Source organism: Lipotes vexillifer, unplaced genomic scaffold (genome assembly GCF_000442215.2).
Source record: "Lipotes vexillifer unplaced genomic scaffold, Lipotes_vexillifer_v1.1 scaffold426, whole genome shotgun sequence".
Classification (NCBI taxonomy): Eukaryota; Metazoa; Chordata; class Mammalia; order Artiodactyla; family Lipotidae; genus Lipotes; species Lipotes vexillifer.
Window position 1 is genome coordinate 314,157 of NW_006779491.1, and position 20,753 is coordinate 334,909.

Sequence of the window (20,753 nt, forward strand, 5' to 3'; positions counted from 1 at the left end):
CCCAATAGTGTTAACTCTGCATTCTTACAGCGTAGCATGTATTTATAGTTTATAGTTTTGGGCTATTACTGGTGTATTATTTGGGGTGGGAGGGATGGGGTGGGAAAGAAGGGAGATGGGTTAGGATCATTTTTGTTAAAATCTGGGACCTGACTGGGTAAATGGTGAAACAAAGAAAAGAAAAACTAATGATTTGGTTCTGTGTCCAGAATATTTTATCCTTTCAAAAAATGTCATTGGCAACCTAAATGAGGACTGTGAGAGACCATTTATAAGCTGTGAATGCCTGAAACTTAGAAGCCAAGGTGTCCCCTGCCTCAGCATAATGCTGTTCCCAACAAAGGACTAAGCCAGTTACGAAGTTACCGAAGCTGCCATTTTGGGGGATGGAAACCGGCTGAGGAGGAAAAGTCTTGTTGGAGTGTATATGCAGGCAGGTCATTCTGTCCTAGAGGTGCTGATTCTTGAAATTGACAAGAAGACCCTTTCTTCTCCAGTCATGAAGTTATAAATATCAGCTTCTCCATCCAAGCCACTGGCTGAAGTATTTGGGGAAGGGCAGAGGGGTGGTACAGGAGGGGGGAGAGGAGGGAAAGACAAGGGCTGGTGCTCTTAGGGTGGAAAACTCTTGGAGCCTCTGTTTTTTGAACTTTGAAACCATTGGTGGCAGGGTTCAGTCACTGACAGCACAAGTTCACTGAATCACTTCAGGAGTTGAATGATTTCAAAAGCCCTGGTCTCAGGAGAACATTAAATTTTCACACTGGGGCAGTGGTTCCTTTAAAACAAAACATTTTTTTTAATCCTAAGCATTAACTAAAACCCAAAATGCTGTCATGACTCATGAGATCCATCAGTTCTTGACATCATCTAGACCTGCATCTAGAACTCCATTGTAAAAGGCATGTGTTAGGTTTCTGTGAAAACTTTTAAACGTAAACTTTGTACCAACACTGTCAGTTTTTGTCTTAATAAAATTGTAGATTTATATTAAAAAAATCTGGCAGCATACTTGTGTGGGTCTGTTTTGGGACTCCTCTATCTCATTGATCTATGCATCTGTCCTTCTACCAACACTCTATTGTCTTCATTACTGTAGCTATATAGTAAGGCTTATTTGGGTAGAGTGATTTCACTCTTTATTCTTTTCCAAGATTACCTTAGATATCTAGGGCCTATGGCTTTCCTTATGAATTTTAATTTATAAATTAAAAATTATAGGGGCTTCCCTGGTGGCGCAGTGGTTGAGAGTCCGCCTGCCGATGCAGGGGACAGGGGTTCGCGCCCCGGTCCGGGAAGATCCCACATGCCGCCGAGTGGCTGGGCCAGTGAGCCATGGCCGCTGAGCCTGTGCGTCCGGAGCCTGTGCTCCGCAATGGGAGAGGCCACAGCAGTGACAGGCCTGTGTACTGCAAAAAAAAAAAAAAAAATATATATATATATATATAATTGTAAAAATTATAAATTTATGTAATTATAAAATTAATTATAAATTAAATTTATCTTTTCTATGTCTAAAAAAACTATTGCTAGGATTTTGATAGGGATCGTATTATACCTCTAATTTGGCAAGCCGTGACATCTTTACTGTGTTGAGCCTTCCAATCATGAACATGATATGTCCCTCCATTTATTTAGGTCATCTTTGATTTCTTTTATCAGTGTATTATAGTTTTCAGCCTATATGTTCTATATATGCTTTTGCTAGACTCATACCTAAGCATTTTTAAGTGGTTGTAAGTGGTACTGTATCTTTAATTTTACTTTCCTTTTTTGTTGATGAAAAGTGGGAGTTTTGTGTATTTTTTAAATATTTATTTGGTTGCGCCTGGTCTTAGTTGCGGCACATGGACTCCTTAGTTGTAGCTCACTGGGTCTTAGTTGCAGCAGGCAGGCTCCTTAGTTGTAGCATGCAAACTCAGGTGCGACATGCATGTGGGATCTAGTTCCCTGACCAGGGATCGAACCCCGACCCCCTGCTTTGGGAGCGCAAGTCTTCACCACTGCGACACCAGGGAAGTCCCAAAAAGTGGACATTTTAGATAATACATTGTAGCAACTGTGGATTCTGATTTTCCCCCAAGGCTGTTACTGTTTTGCTTTTAGTAAATTGCCTATACCCAATCTGTGGAAACTATCTTCTCCATGGTATGTAGCCCATGATGTCTCTGCTCAGTTTAATTTATATTTTTATTTTTTGTAAAATAAAAACTCCCGAGAGATTGCTCCTGGATCTGTATAGCACAGGAGACCAGCAATGACTGGTTTGAGGTTCTGATCAAACACTTCAGCCAGTAAGGCTTTCACCCTTTGCTCATAGGTCTGGGGGCGAGTGGGGAAGCCTATTCAAAATTCAGTCTGTTTTCAAGCCTATCCCAGCTTTTACTTTCCACCACAGAGCTTGAGCTTTGTTGGGTCTCCCGTGTGTGTGCACACAGCCTCCCATTCAACCAGGGATGTGTGGAACCTCTCTGGTTCTCTCTTTTCCAGGAGTTCCTTGGTAAATTTCTATAGAGTCCACTGGTCTGCCACCTGCCCCAAGTGGGACTGCAGCCTCAGGCTAACAAAATTGTGGGCCTTCCCCTTTCATTTCCTATTGAGTTTGCTATTTTTAAAGACAATGCCATTGCACACGGGTCTTTCACCTTTCCCTCCAGATCAAGCCCAACAATGAAGCTTTTAGTTTTTAGAGACACCTTCCCCTGGTAGCTCTACAAGCTGGGGATGAGGGGGGAAATGGAAGCAGCTCCAGGCAAGATACTCAGTGTTCTTTCCTGAAGTTCAGCAGTTTTTCCATAAATAGATGCTTCTCAATTTTTTTAATTTACTTGCCTTTGGTCAACTTCCAGCACCCTGAAATGGCTGGTTTAGACAATTTTGTCCTGTTTCATAGTTGCCCGACACTTTGCTAGAAATATCCAGGCATTACTGAACCTTTCAGCCTTGGACACAGCTTGGGCTCCAGCTGGGATCCAGACTCTACCCTACCAGCTACAGCCCCAGTGGGTGAATCAGCCTTCTGTAAATGAAGCTCTCCATTCACAGCAGACCTCGCTCTGCTGGGGAGGGAAGGCTCAGTGTCATGCAGCTTTGGGGCTGAGCTTGCAGGACCAGAACTCAGTACATAACTAGCAGACTGATCCCTGCGTCCTCTGACATCACTCCCCTGCCTCATCCCAAGGTACCCACTTTATCAATGGGTGCTCGTGACTGCAGATGGGCTACGTCCTAGTCTCTACATCTTCCATCAGAGAGGTCATGAGAAATGTCATCTTTCACATAGTTCAATCTGTACAATGGATCAGATCACTGGTGGAATTGCACCATTAACCTTTAACTTTTCCAGGGACCAAAGTAGGGAGGGTGTGAATAGGACAGTAGACAGGGCTTGTGGGCTCAGCTCTGGTCCTGTTTCCACCAACTGACCCCCAAGCGCTGGCCCCTACACCCCCACCAGATCCCCTGCATAGAGGGGATCTAGTTAAGCAGGCTGACTCTGGGCCTCCACAACTACAACCAGCATTTATCATAGGCTCCACACATTTTGATTCACTGAATCCTCAGTGAATCAGGAAGTAAACGCTATTATCAGGAAGTAAACGCTATTACTCAGCGTTTACTCAGGAAGTAAACGCTATTATCAATCCTTATTTTTACAGATTAAAAAAAATGGTGGCAGAGAGTATAAATGAAACTTGCCCAAGGATCCCCAAGAGAAAAGTTGGCAGTGACAGAATTTGAACCCAGACAATCCGGTTCCTAATCCTAAACCCAAGCTCCTAAACACGGTGTTCTCTTGCCTCCCCATATGCTACCATCTGTCGATGACCTGGTCACTATTATTGCTGGCACTAGGACCGTGCTTTTGAAGTTGCAGGCTGCCTGCCTTTAAGTTGGCCATGCAATCAATTTCGTGGTTAAGCCCGGTTTTTCAATTAAATAGAAGAAATTAAAATTTTAAACATCAGTGCGTGTTATGTGTGGTGAGGGTGTTTTTTATTTCATGAAATTTGTTTGTTATAAATGCATCCTTTTCAGGCATCAGTTCTCAAATACTTCAGCAAATGACAGGAATCCACTGCAAACACAACACCACTGTTGATGGAAGACTAGAGCTTAGAGGAGATCTCTTTGCTTTGTTAGTTCTCATCTACCAAAGGTAACCAGAGGTGACCCACTAGCCTTGCTCTTGGACACCCTCCACAGCACACTGTTAAAATAAATGTTTCCAGAGCGCCACACACTGTTCGAAGCGCTTTGTTAACCTGCTCCTGGGAATTCCCTGGCGGTCCAGTGGTTAGGACTCCGTGCTTTCACTGTCGAGGGCCCAGGTTCAATCTCCGGTCAGGGAACTAAGATGCCACAAGCCGCACGGTGTGGCCCAAAATGACCCAAACAAAACAAAAAAACCTGCTCAATCCTCACTGCATTCAAGTGGGTACTGTTATCCTTATTTTACAGATGAGGAAACAGGCACAGAGAGGTTAAGCCACTCAGTCAAAGTTATGTGGCCCGTCGGAGTTGGAGCCGGGGTTTGGACCTGCCACGCCAATTCCAGCCCTGAGAACGCCCTTCCTGGACCAGACGGCGCTGCAGCATCTCCCTGCAGAGCCTGTGGCCTGCCATGCCTGTGTGGCCACCCCGTCAGCAGCCTGGAGGAATCTTGTCCTCAGGTAGGAAGACAAATCCCTGTAGGACTCCCATCCTCCACCCCGTAGTAAGCCAGGGCCCCAGGAGTACAGTTTCTGCCCTCCGCATGGAATGCTCGAGACCAGAATTCCCCACTTTGTGTGTGCCTTCAAAGCACACCTCTTTCAATATGGCTGCTGCGACCACCGCAGCTGAGGTGTCACAGCCATCATCCTCATCCAGGTAACCCTCTTTATCTCATCACTGGCTGCCATGAGATTATAAATATATTTCTGTGTGTATGGACTATCTCCCCCACCAGAAGGACGTACCAGAGGGCAGGCATTTTGTCTATGTGCTGCTGTGCCTCTAGCTCCTAGATGGATGATGGCACATACGAAGAACCCCAGAAAAATTTGTTATTGAGTGACCAAGAGTTTGGAGTAAAGAGGGTGAATAACCTCAAAAGCAAAACTTAACCCCCTTCAACCTGCTATCTGCTCCTGAAATGGTCAAACCACTCTAGTTCATCCATCATCAACAACTAGCATGGTATAAGGAGTTTGGGGTCTTCAGCGACAAAAAAAAAAGATGGGCTCTCACAGATGGGCAGAGAGTTTGTTCAAGACAGCAAATAAGTTCACAATGAGCTGGACTGGACTCCACAGCACACCTCGGGTCTGTGCATTCACTCCGCTTCTCTTGAAATCCGCAAGGACAGTGGGCGCGTCCGAGGACCTTCAGGCACAGTGCACCCACCAGGACAAAGAGGTGCTTACAAAGCACCATCTCCAAATGGACTTGTGGGCTGGGTCCATGTCAGATTTTACAGACGGTAGGGAAGGAAGATGTGAGCTCTTATTCTCCAAGGGCTTCTGCATCGCGATGGAAACACCACACACAAACCTCCGAGTCCGAGGAAGGAGCAGCGTTCCACGCACTAGAGACAGCAGGACGAGGCGAAGGAGGTAGAAGCAAAAGCCCATTGAGGTGTCCCGTCCTCAGCACTGTCCTGTCCCACAGAGCACCCAGAGGCTGGCCCCTACCACCCGGCCCCTGCTGGAGAGCGAGGGAGGGAAGAGCCACAGAGCCCCTGCCCACTGGGAAAGGGAAAAATTCACATTAGTGAACATGACTGCCCTTTACAAATGCGGAGGATGCATTTCCTGGCAAAAGAGGCCCGGCCCATGCAGGAGCTCTGTGCCGGGAAGTCAGAGCCAGCTTCTGGAGACCCGGGCTGAGTGCACATGGAGGGCGCGTGTATAAGCAAGAAGGGTGTCTTTAAACTCCCATCCCCATGCAGATGCTCCTCACGCTCTGTATTACGTCCTCCTTCCGGGCAGGAGTTGGGTCAGCTCTGCGAGCACTTGTTGGTCCAATACAGTAAAAGAGGTTTGTACTCTCAGGGAGAAGACCCGTGTGCTTGGTGAGACCCAGAAGGATACCACTGCCCGCGCCCATCCTGACGACGGGTGACACTTGGAAAGAACAGCTTACAAAACACCCCCAATTACTTACCGCACGTGTTCTTCCCTTAGAAAACACCCATCAGACAGAAGGAAATGGAGACACAGCAAATTCAGATTTTTTATTCTGGAAAGCACATATGCACATATTTCAAACACAGAAAATTAATCTGGGAGTGAATGCCGTAACAGATCAGCTACTGACCATCATGCAGCAAGGTAAGTGAAATGGATTCGCTGGCCCTCAAAACCCCACAGTGCCTGCAGGAGGGTTGAAAAACTAGGATGCTGAATCCCTACGTACTGCCAAAGAAAACGCAACCGAAGTGGCAGGTTCCTAATGACGAGAAAAACTTACAGATAGATAGAATCAAAACTGATTCAAGTCATACAGTGAAAGGACAAAAGGAAAAAGGAAAGAGATCAATATGATCTGAAACAACCATTTTAATAGTAAGTTGCTGACCTTTTATTGGACTCTGGTCCAAGATGCCTGAGGATGAGCCAGTGTTCCTGCACGGGGTCACCCCTGAATGGCAGACAGACCCTGTCTGTGACACTCTTCTCATCCTGAGGCCTCCCAGCAGGAGACAGCAGAGGACGAGGCCTTGTCTGCTAGTGCCCAGGTAATAACAGGTCCTCTGGGCTTGCTGAGGGTCAGTGGGCCCAGGCCCCACGGGCTCCCCTCCTCCCTTTGTACACCTGGCTGACGCTGGGTTTCCGGAAGATCTCTGAAAATCACCTGCGAGGGAGAATGCTGGATTTTAAAGTGAGTGACCTGACCTCATGACAAGTCATACCATCCAGGCATTTTTGGCACTTCCTTTCCTCATGCCTAACAAACAGTGTCCCTGCTCCCCTGGCTACAGATGCCAGCCAGTCCCTGTGATTAAAACAAGGGCCATTAATGTTAGCAACAAGCTGGACTGAACAAACCAGTGAAAGTGACTTTTCTCACCCGTCTTCCTTTTAGGTCACTCTGCCAGTTCTAAACCTATTCCTGTGACTCTACTTCATGGGGATTTTGTTAATTCAGTAGCAGCTTCCTCTAAAATCTGTTGGTCTTAGTGATACTGATGTTTCTAAAGGCCAAGCCAAATGGCTCTTTCTCAATCTTGTCTCAAAGTCTCTAAAGAGAAAACTAAATTAAACGGTTAGCCATGCATCATGTAAGCAACTCATATCATAAAAAAACTGGATAGACAAGTATGATTACTGTGCTTGAAACGTACTAAAAGGAAAAAAAGGAATATTAACATATCAAGTTACTATGATGATTATTTTAATAACAACCTTCAGTGAAAATGTTTTCCATTTAAGAATGCCTGGATATTAAAAGAAAAAAAAAAGCCTGGGATAAAATGTTCTAGGCCAATATATTTCAGACTGCAGGGCTGGTTCTAATTTAGAACAGAATACAGACCTGGAGTTAAGAGAAAGAAGTGCTGACAGTTGCGCCCAAGGTTTTAACTGCCCTTCTGCTATAACATGGCTTGGGAGAACACAGAAATCATTAATGACTACGAGTTAAGGCAAAAAGCTATTAAGAAAAAGAAAAATGGTAAGAATACACCTAACAAGAAAGGGCTGGAAAAGATGCACAACTGTTTTAAAATGAAGATGGTTTGGAAGGAAAACAGGGAAAAAGGAATTAGATCATCAAAATGTTATAGGAAAGAAAAATGCTTTTGGTTTTCCCGATAAATGGCAAATCAGAATCGCTTTCCTTCAAATTTCACAGGCATCGTTTACTTAATGTTACTGATCTACTACTAGTTGCCATTTACTTCTGAGAATGTTAATTGCATAAAAATAAATGCAAAAAAACCCAAAAAACACCCAGGAAAGAAAACCCACCCCCTCTTCAAAGAAAACAAGAAACCCTGTCATAACGGTTAGACTGACTCCTCACCCTCTCTCTCCATGCTGTCATCTGCATTCCAGAAAAGAACAGCTCGTTTTCACTCTCGAGCCCTGTGTACTTCATTGTTAAGCCCTCTCGAGCGAGGAAGCTCTTTCAACTTTTATAATGGAGGGAAGGGACAACAGAGAAGAAAAAGACAGTGGAACATTCTGTGCCAACTCAACTCAAACAAGACCAAATTCCTCGCTGTCCGCGTGGAAAATGAAACTTAGATCTGTACCATGTAGGTGACTTTTAAATATTTAACTTTTTACTCAAGATAAAAGCACAAATCTGTCTTAATTATAGTATTAAAATGTGACTATTTTTTCTTCAAAGGAAAAAAAACTTAGAAAGATAGGTATGTTTCCTTGCAAGCAAAATGGAGGAAAAGGTATTATTGTTGTTACTATAATTATTAAGCCACAGACACATAAAATCCACAAAATGGATTGGGGTGGCTTTGGAAATGCAGTATCATATCAAAGGTGCAGACTGTTTTGAACATTCTGTACAGATCGGGCTGAAACAAGAACCAAAGCAAACCTCAACCCCACCAGCAGTGAAGCGCCTCTGGGACCCTGGGAAAGACAGCATGGCCTGCTCCGACGGCGAGGTCACGAATCCTCTCCGGCGCTACTCAGGATCATCCCGCCAAGTCCGCAGGTGAGGCTGAAGGGTTCTGGCGGTGCCCAGTGCGAAGCACGTGCATCATTGGACCAATTTCTGAACAGATTTTTTATAAATATATACAAATCAGTTACAGGCACTTGAAATGTCTTTGGCTGGAATAACCCAACATTGCAAGATAATGTATTCACAGAGTGTCCAGGCCCAGGCTGGGTTCAGCAGGCAATGATTATGGTTCAGATTTTTTATAAATATATACAAATCAGTTACAGGCACTTGAAATGTCTTTGGCTGGAATAACCCAACATTGCAAGATAATGTATTCACAGAGTGTCCAGGCCCAGGCTGGGTTCAGCTGGCAATGATTATGGTTCTCTCAGTCTCTCTCAGAAAACGGCAGCCGTGGGATTAGGCATCAGCCAAAGCCACCTACAAGAGAGCAAGACGGCAGCCCAGTCACGCAGCAAAGCCTGGATAACTCGGCCCCACCAGCACTCTTACCAGGTTCTGGTCCTATCCCAAACCCAGGGAGCCACACCACACACATCTGTCAGGGGAACTATTAAACCCCTAAGAAAATAGACCTCATCTAGGAGGGAATGAATAGAAATCTGAGCCTCCTGCAAGACGCAGCTGACCCTGCAGAACCACTGTCCTGCGATACAGCGTTATGTGTCTGGAAACCCGGATGAGCATTCTGGGAGGTGGCTTCTCAAGCTCGCGGAATCGGAGGAGAGGCAGCCCTCAGGGTCAGCCGCTTGCCAGTGGGGATCTGAGAACACTTTTTTCCCAGCTGAGGCCTGGGTATATGGTTGAAGATGCAACACCATAATTGAGGCTGAGGGGAGATGACTACTGATAAAAAGACAGGAAGTAATTTCTCTGGAGGAAAGGAATCACCCACAATAAATGGAATAAGGACTAATTGGGACTTTCTGGTGCAATGCTGGCTCAGACCCCACCCACTGCTCACCTTCTCAGGACAAAATTCAGGATTGTTCTGACGCAGTTTGCTGGGTCTGCCTTTGATAACCGCGTAGCAAAACATCGTTATTACCATCACGAAGAGGAAGTAACTGGTGTGCATGAGGTGCAAGTTTATTAACGAGCGGTCATCCTAAACAGAATAAACCAGAAACATCTGCACTGAGTTACTGAGGATTTTAATGCTGGGTTCCTGGAATCAGGGTGCACAACTTCCTGACTTGCCTCAACTATCAATTCTCACATGGGCATTGACAGTTAAACTATTAACGCTGGAGCTTGTTAAGTGAAGACAGGGTGTTCCCGACACCACCCATACCTTCCTTCCCTTCCTAAGGGGGTCCTATGCCCGAATCCCCCCCGCCCCTGACAAGGCCCCAGAGTCTTTAACCCCTGCTCTTCTCTTTATGTCCTCTTGCTCTGACAGCCCTCAGGTTGCACGGCTGACAGCCCAAGCCTGTGTTCCTAACTCCTCCCCTGAGAGGCTGCATCCTTCCTGGGCCTTATCCCCACTGGGACAAGCCAGTGGCTGGAAACAATGAAGCCGGCCTTGACTCACTCCTCCTTGATGTCCCACAGGCAAGCAGCCACCGGGCCCGGCCAGTTGTTGAGATCCCAGCCAGGCCCCCACTCCTGTTCCTTCTCATAGCTCCAGGCCTCAGGCGCCATCCTATTTACACACATCAGTCGGGCAGAGACCAGTCTTCCTGACACACTGCTCTACAAATTCCCTAGAGCCCAAACTCAGGCAGCGATGGCCTCGTCCGAGGAGAAAGTCTAAACACCTCAGCGAGGCACAAAGGGCCTTCTGGAGCCTGGCCCCTGCCCACCATACAGCCTGATCCCCACTGCTCGCTCCTGCAGGCCCCTGGTATACCACTGTCCACAACTTGATAAAAACGAGGAATAAGGAAAGAGAAGGACCAGGCAAAAAGAAAAATCCACCTGGCGTATACGGACAGAAGAAAAGAGGATTTACAAGAAGTCAGTGCAGTCTGTTAAAAGTGGGCTCAAGTCGGAGCAGCAAACTAAACTAGCAAATCATCCACTAGTCCGGAGTACAGTGCCTTCCGCCCATTTCCTCCTTGCAAAGTAAAATCCTACACAGGCATCAATATCTAGCCAGAGTCATTTCCTCCTATTGACTTCTGCCTCTCTGAATTCGGAACTGTTTATTGCTCAGACTGACACTAACCCAATATGCTTCAGTGAATGGCTGCGTGGATGAGTAAGACAGAACCAGCCTCTGCTGTAGCCCCAGGTTAGGCACATAGCAGTGCTCAATAAATAACTGCTGTTGAACAAAGCAGAAAACAAGGAACAGAAGCAATTTTCTTAACCCAATGGGTGGCATGTTTTTCCAAGTCTCCAGCACTCCACCTGGTCTCCCAACCCAGTTGGACAGCTAGAATGGTAGGGGCTAAGCTAACCCAAGGAGGTAAACAGGGACTGCTCTAACAGTTCCTGGACACCCACACACACACACACACATACCCACCCACCCACACACACACACACACACACACACACACGACTGTTCTCACTTACATCTGGAACAATAACTGTAAGCTTGGGATTTAAAGCATGATAGACTTTTCCAATGGCCCCCTTGTAACACCAGAAAGGATTGTAGTCTTGAGCATATTTTGTGTTGGCATCTCTGGCAGTTGTGAAGATCTTGTACCAGAGCGTGGCATTGCTGTAGGTGTCAGGAGCACAGTGCGGAGGCTGTCTGCAGGAGAAGGTGGGGCAAGACACATGCTCAGTGGCCTTGAGACATTTACTTGTGTCTCAGCCACCGGCACTGGCATAGCACCAAGAAGAGCCACACGTGCAGAAGGGAGAAATAAGAAACATTCTCTTGAGATAAATACCATTATATTTTTAGTTCAGTGATTTTTTTTTTTTTTTTTTTTTTTGCGGTATGCGGGCCTCTCACTGTTGTGGCCTTTCCCATTGCGGAGCACAGGCTCCGGACGCGCAGGCTCAGCGGCCATGGCTCACGGGCCCAGCTGCTCTGCGGCACGTGGGATCCTCCCGGACCGGGGCATGAACCCGTGTCCCCTGCATCGGCAGGCGGACTCTCAACCACGGTGCCACCAGGGAAGCCCAATTTTTTAAAAAAAATTAATAAACACGTAAAGAATAAGAAATAGGCATCCGGCACTTAGGAGTCTAGGTGTTAGACTTCTGCCTTCAGAATTCAACCCACGTCCACTTGCATATGATGTGGCCAGAGAAGGACTCGTTCCTTTTAAGCCCATTTTCTCAAATTATCTAAACTCTTAGTCACAACTGGAAGTTCTACATACAAAGTTCTCTATCAGATATTACAACCAACAGCAAATAATGCTTAACTTGTCCTACAAACCTCCAAATGTCTAAAATAGATAAATCCCAGGATAATTATTTTAAAAGGATTCACCCTAAGATTCTTTTAAATAGGCTACATCTTGTGTATTTCACGTAATTATAGATCATTATCTCCTTTCCAGAGAAAGGAGGGGCAAGAAAAGCCTTAAAGGCAAAGCGGTTACACTGACAGCTGCTCAAAAAAAGTATGAAGCAGGGCTTCCCTGGTGGCGCAGTGGTTGAGAGTCCGCCTGCCGATGCAGGGGACACGGGTTCGTGCCCCGGTCCGGGAAGATCCCACATGCTGCGGAGCGGCTGGGCCCGTGAGCCATGGCCGCTGAGCCTGCGCGTCCGGAGCCTGTGCTCCGCAACGGGAGAGGCCACAACAGTGAGAGGCCCGCGTACTGCAAAAAAAAATCAAATATGAAGCAAAAGTTTCAGAAGCAGTAACTGTATCACGGAAAATAAGGTTCAATTTATACTATCAATTTAAAAAATAACTCTTCCTGGATGATGAGACGAACAAAACCTTTATCTTTCAGGAGCCTTAAATGTCATTATGGTCACGGGATCAGCTCTTATTCATCTTTCCTGTGGCGGCTTCTACCAACAGGAAAGGCCACCTTAAACCTACACACAGCAACCAGATGCTTTCACAACCTTGTCGAAACACTAACCCTCTGATACTTCTGTGCAGAAGTTTTACCTTTAGAAAACCAAATTAAACTGAAACAATCCTATAGACAGGTCCCAGTGATGACAATTCTACAAAGTAACACGAAGCAAGCTGTCCTGAGAATTTGCTCAGGCACCCCAGTCACATTTACGGTAAATGGAGCTTCTTATGGGGTCAGGAAAGTACTTACACGGTGACAGGGAACACGCCAGGGTGGGCTGTGAGGGTCATGCAGGCTGTGAACACCACCTGCTCACAGTGGCCGTGAAGGGCACAGTCGTCCGAGCTCCAGGCTGTGGGCAGGGTAAAGGTAATGTTTATCTCCTCGTGGGCTTCTCTGCCTGCAAAGAGAAATTGGTTTTTTGGTAAGTAAAGCGAGAATTCATACATTTATGATTCTCTGGAATCTGAATGAATCCTGACATCAAACCCACCCAGGAATCACCTATCAGCCCACTGAGGTGGGACCCCTGCTTTTGTGGGGTTTCAGGAATAACAGCAGTTCTGAGCCAGACTCTGAGGCCCGCTCACCTGGCAGAGCCACAAAATGGCAAACGGAGAGGGGTCCCTTTCAGCCAAGGCCTGGAGTTGCCACGCAAGGGCCCAGGCCATGGCTGAGTGGGAAGGCTGGGGCTGGGTAAGTCGTCAGCATTGCCACAGCGTTCGTACAGCACTCTACCATTTTCAAGCTGCTTTTATATGTGCTGCTTCCCTTAAGATGCACCACTAACCTACGAACACGACCAAGGAAGTGTTACTGTTCCCTCTTACAAACGAGTAGACTGAGCATCAGAGAGCTGAACAGACTTAAGAAAGGTCATGAGACAGGTGAGTGATGAAGCGTAAATGAATAAGGTATTCGAACGTCACAGCTGAAGAAAAAGGTCCACTTGCTACGTGGAAAACCCAGATGTCGCCCTTACCTCCTTACATGGGAACAGCTCTCACCTGGTACAGCCAACAGGAGGCTGGCAGGCACTCCCAAGTTCCTTCAAGGACTTTAAAAGGTTCTTGGTAAACAAACCAAAGGTGATTCTTCCAAGGCCCAAGCCTCTGGCACAAAGCCTTTCCTGATTATTACAGCTTCTACTACTTTCCAACCTTCTCCTGAATCACCTACAGTCTGTCATGGGTTTAGTACTAGTCCAAGGGCAGTGCTCAATGTTCCATAAGTGTTTATTTTTAATGTTATTTAATAAGCATTTATATAGCATTTCCTTTGTGCCAGGAACTATTTTAAGTGCTTGATGAATATTAACTCACGTTATGCTTGTCTCTTCCATATCCCAAAATTCCAAAGGGAAGAGACCAGGCTTTTTCTAGTTTTTAGCCCAGTGCATTCATAAAATTTTAAGAGTCGTATCAATATCTGTAGTATGTACTGAAAACTCCAAAATGATGAGCCAGAATAAAAAATTGGTGTTTTTAACAGACTCACAGATATAGAGAGCAGACTTGTGGTTGCCAAGGGGTGGGCTGGTGGGGGAGGGATGGACTGGGAATTGGGATTAGCAGAGGCAAACTATTATATACAGGATGGATAAACAAGGTCCTGCACAGGGAACCATATTCAATATCCTGTAACAAACCATAATGGAAAAGAATATGAAGAATATATATAAGTGAGTCACTGTGCTGTATAGCAGAAATTAACAACATTGTAAATCAACTATACTAAAACTCAAAAATTTTTAAATGTGTTTTTAAATACTAAGACCAGAAATAGGCCTTATAATTTTTTCCCAGTCTCCTACTCTTATGGGCTTTTATTGAGAGCCTACTGCATACCAAACACTTTAACAGGTGAAGATGTAGTAGAAATGGTCCCTTCTTGGCTTCGTTTAGTTCAAACTCAACAAAAAGGAAGACATATACAAAAAATAAAAAAGTCTGATGAGTAAAACCGTACACTCTAATGCTCTGTGTTGTAACAGCTGTTACCTGAGAAAGCCTGGAGAGAAGTGGCTAACACTCACATACCTGAGAGTCCAATCTGATGCCCGAGAACAGTCGAGTACAGATGGGTGACGTTGCGAGAGTACCCGCCAAAGGGTTTGAGTGGGTCCAGGGTTAGGGTGATTGCAACTGAGATGTTCACTGGGCCTGAATCCTCCAGGGACTGTGGGGACTGGGTGGACATCCTGGCCTGGCCACTGGTCACTGTGCTTTCCAGAGCCGTGGTGTCGTTTGTGAGATGCTTTAGTGTTTCATTCTCTGATACGCACAAGTCCAAATCATTAAACCGCAGCAGAAAAGTATTCCAATCCTTCAGTAAAACAAGAGAGAGGAAAACAAGCCTGAGCCGACTGAAAGTGCTTCCAGTGCAGTGACAGTCACAACCCCCGGTGTGGCGTCACACAACAGGGGAACCATGCCTCAGAGTCAGTCCTTCAAAATACAACAACACAGCCTTCAGCCTCTTGTGCTGGCGTAATAGTGTGGTTTTTCAACCACTCGCACATTCAAAATATAAAATATAAACTCTTCATTGGCATAAGCTATTACACTGTGAGATTAAGCCAACTTACTCAGGAAAATATGTAAAGAAAAAAAGGGTATTAAACTTACAGGAAATGATCTAGCCTCAGAATCAAGCTTGAAAAGAAAGCTTGAACAAAAGTAGTAAAACATTAAAAGTATTAATCCAAACTCATTTAGCAGTTACAATTAGTTATTTTTTAAAAATTAAGGCCGCCATAAAATATTTTCTCATAAGGTCAATTTTCTACACCTTGCTTTCTGTCTTGGGAATGCAAAATTGCAGTAAATACCAACACTCGTGTGGTGCTTTCCCCCCTCGTCATGGACTTCGGATGCCACTTTAGAACAGGAACAATTTCAAAAGGGAGGAGAAAAGATGTTTTCAGGCTTCTCTTAATATCTGTACTGATGGTTTGAATTATATGCAGTTTTAAAACTGACACCAACAAAGTACCCACCAGGGTGTGTTTTTAGTTTTAGCAGACACCCAAAGATGAACTCAGGCTAAAATAGCAATAACAAATCAACTGAGGCTGTTACATACAACTTCTTTCTCCCAAGCAACATTATCTACAAAAAGGTGCCAAAGGTGAAGACAAACCAAGTTACATTTTTTTAAAATAAATTTATTTATTTCATTCATTTTAGTTTTGGCTGTGCTGGGTCATCATTGCTGCAAGCAGGCTTTCTCTAGTTGCGGCGAGCGGGGGCTACTCTTCGTTGAAGTGCGCAGGCTTCTCATTGCGGTGGCTTCTCTTGTTGAGGAGCATGGGTTCTAGGCATGTGGGCTTCAGTAGTTGTGGCTCGTGGGCTCCAGTGCACAGGCTCGGTAGTTGTGGCGCGTGGGCTTAGTTGCTCCACGGCATGTGGGATCTTCCCGGACCAGGGCTCGAACCTGTGTCCCCTGCATTGGCAGGCGGATTCTTAAAAACTGCGCCACCAGGGAAGCCCCAAGTTACATTTTAAAAAAAAATTTGTTTGTTTTTATTTTTGGCTGTGTTGGGTCTTCGTTGCTGCGCACAGGCTTTCTCTAGTTGCGGCAAGAGGGGGCTACTCTTTGTTGCGGTATGCGGGCTTCTCATTGTCATGGCTCTCTTGTTGCGGAGCATGGGCTCTAGGCATGCAGGCTTCAGCAGTTGTGGCACATGGGCTCAGTAGTTGTGGCTTGCGGGCTCTTGAGCACAGGCTCGGTAGTTGTGGCACACGGGCCTACTTGCTCCACGGCATGTGGGATCTTCCCGGACCAGGGCTCGAACCCGTGTCCCTTGCATTGGCAGGCGGATTCTTAACCACTGTGCCACCAGGGAAGCCCCAAGTTACATTTTGAATAACTCTAACATTGATTAAAAACGCCATTTGGAGTAATCCCTAGCCAGTCAGGTCTACCTTTGTAGCCTCAGTTTATCAGTATCTGGCATTTAGTAAGAAGACAAGCAGATATTTCAAATTACATTTTCCCTGAAACCTACAAACTCAGCAGACCATTAAAGAACATTAGGGCTGAAAATGAACATCCTAGTCTCACCCCTTCCTATTCCAGACATGAGGAAACTGAGGCCCAGAGCAAATCAGGGACTCTCCAATGCCAGCTGAGTTGAAGGCAGACTTAGAACTGTTTTCTGATTCACTGCGCCAAACTTTCCCCATACATTTCCCCATTTGAAAATACAATCACTAAATTAATCATAATCAAAGTTCTGCAGCATCTTGCAGCTCTGCTTTCCTGCAGAGTTTGAGTCCATTTTGAACAGCTGGCCAAGGCCAATGTCAGGCCCCATTTTGATTAAGGGCTAATTATCCAGGCTACATCTTTTTTTTTTTTGCTTTACGTGGGCCTCTGTTGTGGCCTCTCCCGTCGCGCAGCACAGGCTTCGGACGCGCAGCCTCGAAGGCCATGGCTCACGGGCCCAGCCGCTCCGCGGCATGTGGGATCTTCCCGGACCGGGGCACGAACCCGTGTCCCCTGCATCGGCAGGCAGACTCTCAACCACTGTGCCACCAGGGAAGCCCCAGGCTACATCTTAACCATTGACCTTGGCCACGTGTTCAACATGGACTTGAGCTTTGAGGGAGAGCAATGCCAGGATACTGAAGAACTTTGGTTGAGACTAGAATGTTCATTTTCAGCCCTAATGTAGGTACAGCCTGTTTCGATAACCTTTAAAGATTCAGGCAGGGTCAGAAAAGGGGGAGAATTAAGCCAGCCAGTAGTTATCTTGGTAAGAAACTCTTTGGGAGGGTTTCACAGGAGAAACAGCTAAAACTTGTTACTTTGTATTAGAGACTTAATGTGGGAAGGTGGTCTCTTCTTGCTAACATCACCGATGATCTAGATTGCCACAGAGCACAAGAGGAAGCACAATCCCCATAACACTGAGCAAAACTCTCCTCTTCGTCACAAGGCACACACGATGCAACAATAATGCAATCCCTATCTCCGCCCCCATGCCCACTCTCACCAACGAACACATCCAAGAAGAAAAAGTGTAAGAGAAGACACAGCATCTAAGATGGGAACTAATTTGTCCTAAAAGACACTTATCCACCAGTAAATTCACCATATCATTGATTCAGCATAATTTCTAACACATAAATTTATTAATAGGTATATTGTTATTCGTCTCTATTAAACAAGATTATCAACTTTGTATTGTTTTCTGATATGCAGAAACACTTTTTAAATTTATTTTATGATTTTTTTTTTCCTGCGGTACGCGGGCCTCTCACTGCTGTGGCCTCTCCCGCTGCGGAGCACAGGCTCTGGACGCGCAGGCTCAGCGGCCGTGGCTCACAGGCCCAGCCACTCCGCGGCATGTGGGATCCTCCCAGACCGGGGCACGAACCCGTGTCCCCTGCATCGGCAGGCGGACTCTCAACCACTGCGCCACCAGGGAAGCCCTATTTTATGATATTTTTGATTTTGGGCTGCATTGGGTCTTCGTTGCTGCATGCAGGCTTTCTCTAGTTGTGGTGAGCCGGGGCTACTCTTTGTTGTGGTGTGTGGACTTCTCACTGCGGTGGCTTCTCTTGTTGCGGAGCACAGGCTCTAAGCGTGCAGGCTTCAGTAGGTGTGGCATGCAGGCTCCATAGTTGTGGCTCGCGAACTCTAGAGAGCAGGCTCAGTAGCTGTGGCACATGGGCTTAGTTGCTCCGCGGCATGTGGGAATCTTCCCAGACAAGGGCTCGAACCTGTGTCCCCTGCACTGGCAGGCAGTCTTAACCACTGTGCCACTAGGGAAGTCCCACACACATCTTTTAAAATCTGTATTATGACTGTTCAAAAACTATTATATGCCTAGACTAGCGATTAAAGAGCAATGCCCAAATAATTCATTTAAACTGACCAAAAAATAAAATCTAGAAGGCAAGTTTATAGATTACTGAAGCTTTCCTTGATAAGAAAAAGACAAATATGTTTGGAAATAAGATCCTGCTTTCTAATTTCTTTAGAATTTCTTCTTCTCCAATGAAGAAGCTATCAGTACAGCTGACAAAACTCCATGACAATATATGGCTTTAAAATAACGAATGTTGGCTTCCCTGGTGGCGCAGTGGTTGAGAGTCCACCTGCCGATGCGGGGGACACGGGTTCGTGCCCCGGTCCGGGAAGATCCCACATGCCGCGGAGCAGCTAAGCCCATGAGCCATAACTACTGAGCCCGCGTGCCATGACTACTGAAGCCCGTGAGCCTAGAGCCCGTGCTCCTCAACAAGAGAAGCCACCGCAATGAGAAGCCCACGCACTGCAACGAAGAGTAGCCCCTGCTCACCGCAACTAGAGAAAGCCCACATGTAGCAATGAAGACCCAATGCAACCAAAAAAAAGAAAAAAAAAAAGAGTTGTCTTTAAAAAAAAAAAAAAAAAAAATGTTTACAGTTTTTAAAAATTGTAGTTAGCTAATTTAATATGAATAGCAAAGAAGTTAGTTCTTGATCTTCTTGACACAAACATTTTACAAATATATTTTCCAAAATACATGTTTCATTGCTGAAACAGTCTAAAGCTGGTAGCATTATTTAAATCAATAACTATCTGACTAGGTTATTTCCTAACAAAGTGAGTCACAGCAAGATGGAAGACCAAAAATTCTGAATAAATATTACTCTTTCTCACTAGGATAAAAGTCACAACCAAAGAAAGGTATGTGGAGAGCCAAAAGGTGTTTTCCCACTCTATAAAGGTCCAGCCAGTCTGAGAGGAGAACTTAGAATTTACTATACCTCTGCCATTTCTGGTGACTTGATCTCCTTGATTTTGAAGAAATAGCCCAAGGTCAGGAAAGCTATTGCCATGGCGCTTACACTGATCATAAAGACCACCAAGGGGGGCCGGCTGCTGATGTACACCTTCAGGTTCTCCAGGGGGTTGATGTTGAACATTATTCTGATAAGCTCCACCTGAAAGGAATGAATGAGAAGACTCACCCACTGACTCGCCAAAAGAAAACCTATGACTCTCACTTCTGTTTCTTTGACGGTTTTGGGGGATGAGGAGGTCACTCGTTATTGAACTTGAGAACTATCTGATCATAAATCCATTCAAAAGACTAGAAGGAAATAAAAGACCACTAAATGCTAATTGTCATTATTTCCAAGTGGTAGGATCTTGAAAGATAGGCATTCTTTCAGTTTGAATTTTCTAATTATTCTTTAATGAACATTTGCTACTTCCATATTAAGAATATGTTTAAGTAAGTCAGTAATACGACACAAATACATGCCAACATGCACAAAAATAAACTGAGGATGCTCTTATTTCCTACCACTGAAGAGCTGAATCCTATTTATTCAACATTCTGTCCTGTTCACCACCATACTCATGCCCATCCCAGCACCTGGAAGAGAGTAAGCACTCAACAAATATTGAATTTTATCACTCCCCTGCCTAAAGCCCCCCTAAGGCTTCCCACTGGGCCTGGCATGAGATTCCTGTGAAGGCCCACAGGGTGTCATGATCCAGAAGCCCCACCAACTTCTATGACTACATTTCCATCAACATTCCCTCCTCATTCACCGGCTGCTGGCCACACTGGCCTTGCTATTTTTCAGGATCAGCTTGTCAATTTCTGCAAAGACGTCAGCTGTGACTCTGACAGGGATTGCACTGAATCCACGAATCAGTCTGGGGAGTACCACCACTTTAACAATATTATCTTCCAGTCCACGAACCTGGGATGCCTTTCCACTTATTTCCGTTCTCTTTCATTTATTTTAATATTTTGTATTTATCAAAGCACATGTTTGCACTTCTTTTGTTAGACTTATTCCTAAGTATTTTATTCTTGGAATTTTGAACATGTCCTATCTGCAGGCTTTTTACCTCTGCCTGGAATGCTTTAGCCCCAAATTTCCACATGCTTGCTCTTCTTAGAATGCAGGTCTATGCTCAGTAGTCAGGTCCTCAGAGAGGCCTTCCCTGACCACCCTCAGCCCCCCGCCTCCCAGGACCCTGCTTGACTTCCTTCACACTGTCTAGTTAAATTTCTACTTGTTTATAGTCTATCATCCCTCATTTGTGAGCTCCAAGAGAGCAGTAGCTGGCATGTAATGAGCTCTTATATACATGATCAGACTACAACACTAAAACTATTTTAAAAATCTGTGCCAGCTTTTAAATTTTAGAGAGAAAAAG

At 45.4% G+C, this 20,753-nt stretch overlaps 1 protein-coding gene across 1 annotated transcript; it reads right to left on the minus strand.

The window, feature by feature from the left end:
• Nucleotides 1-9,036: 9,036 nt before the first annotated feature.
• On the minus strand, nt 9,037-20,477 carry TMEM248 (transmembrane protein 248). Its single transcript, XM_007452644.1, has 7 exons — nt 20,442-20,477; nt 19,343-19,519; nt 14,621-14,906; nt 12,831-12,981; nt 11,161-11,344; nt 9,602-9,745; nt 9,037-9,057 (listed from the first exon to the last, which is right to left on the minus strand). Exons 1-7 carry the CDS (start codon nt 20,475-20,477, stop codon nt 9,037-9,039), a joined length of 999 nt encoding a protein of 332 aa, XP_007452706.1.
• Between the last annotated feature and the right edge of the window lie 276 nt (nt 20,478-20,753).

Coding starts and splice junctions, on each gene's coding strand:
- TMEM248 (XM_007452644.1), bottom strand. CDS start 20,477: ATGTGGAAATTTGGGGCTAAAGCATTCCAGGCAGAG. Junction 12,982..14,620: donor GCATCAGATTGGACTCTCAG/GTATGTGAGTGT, acceptor TTCTCTTTGCAG/GCAGAGAAGCCCACGAGGAG. Junction 9,058..9,601: donor CTGAATTTTGTCCTGAGAAG/GTGAGCAGTGGG, acceptor GCTCTCTTGTAG/GTGGCTTTGGCTGATGCCTA.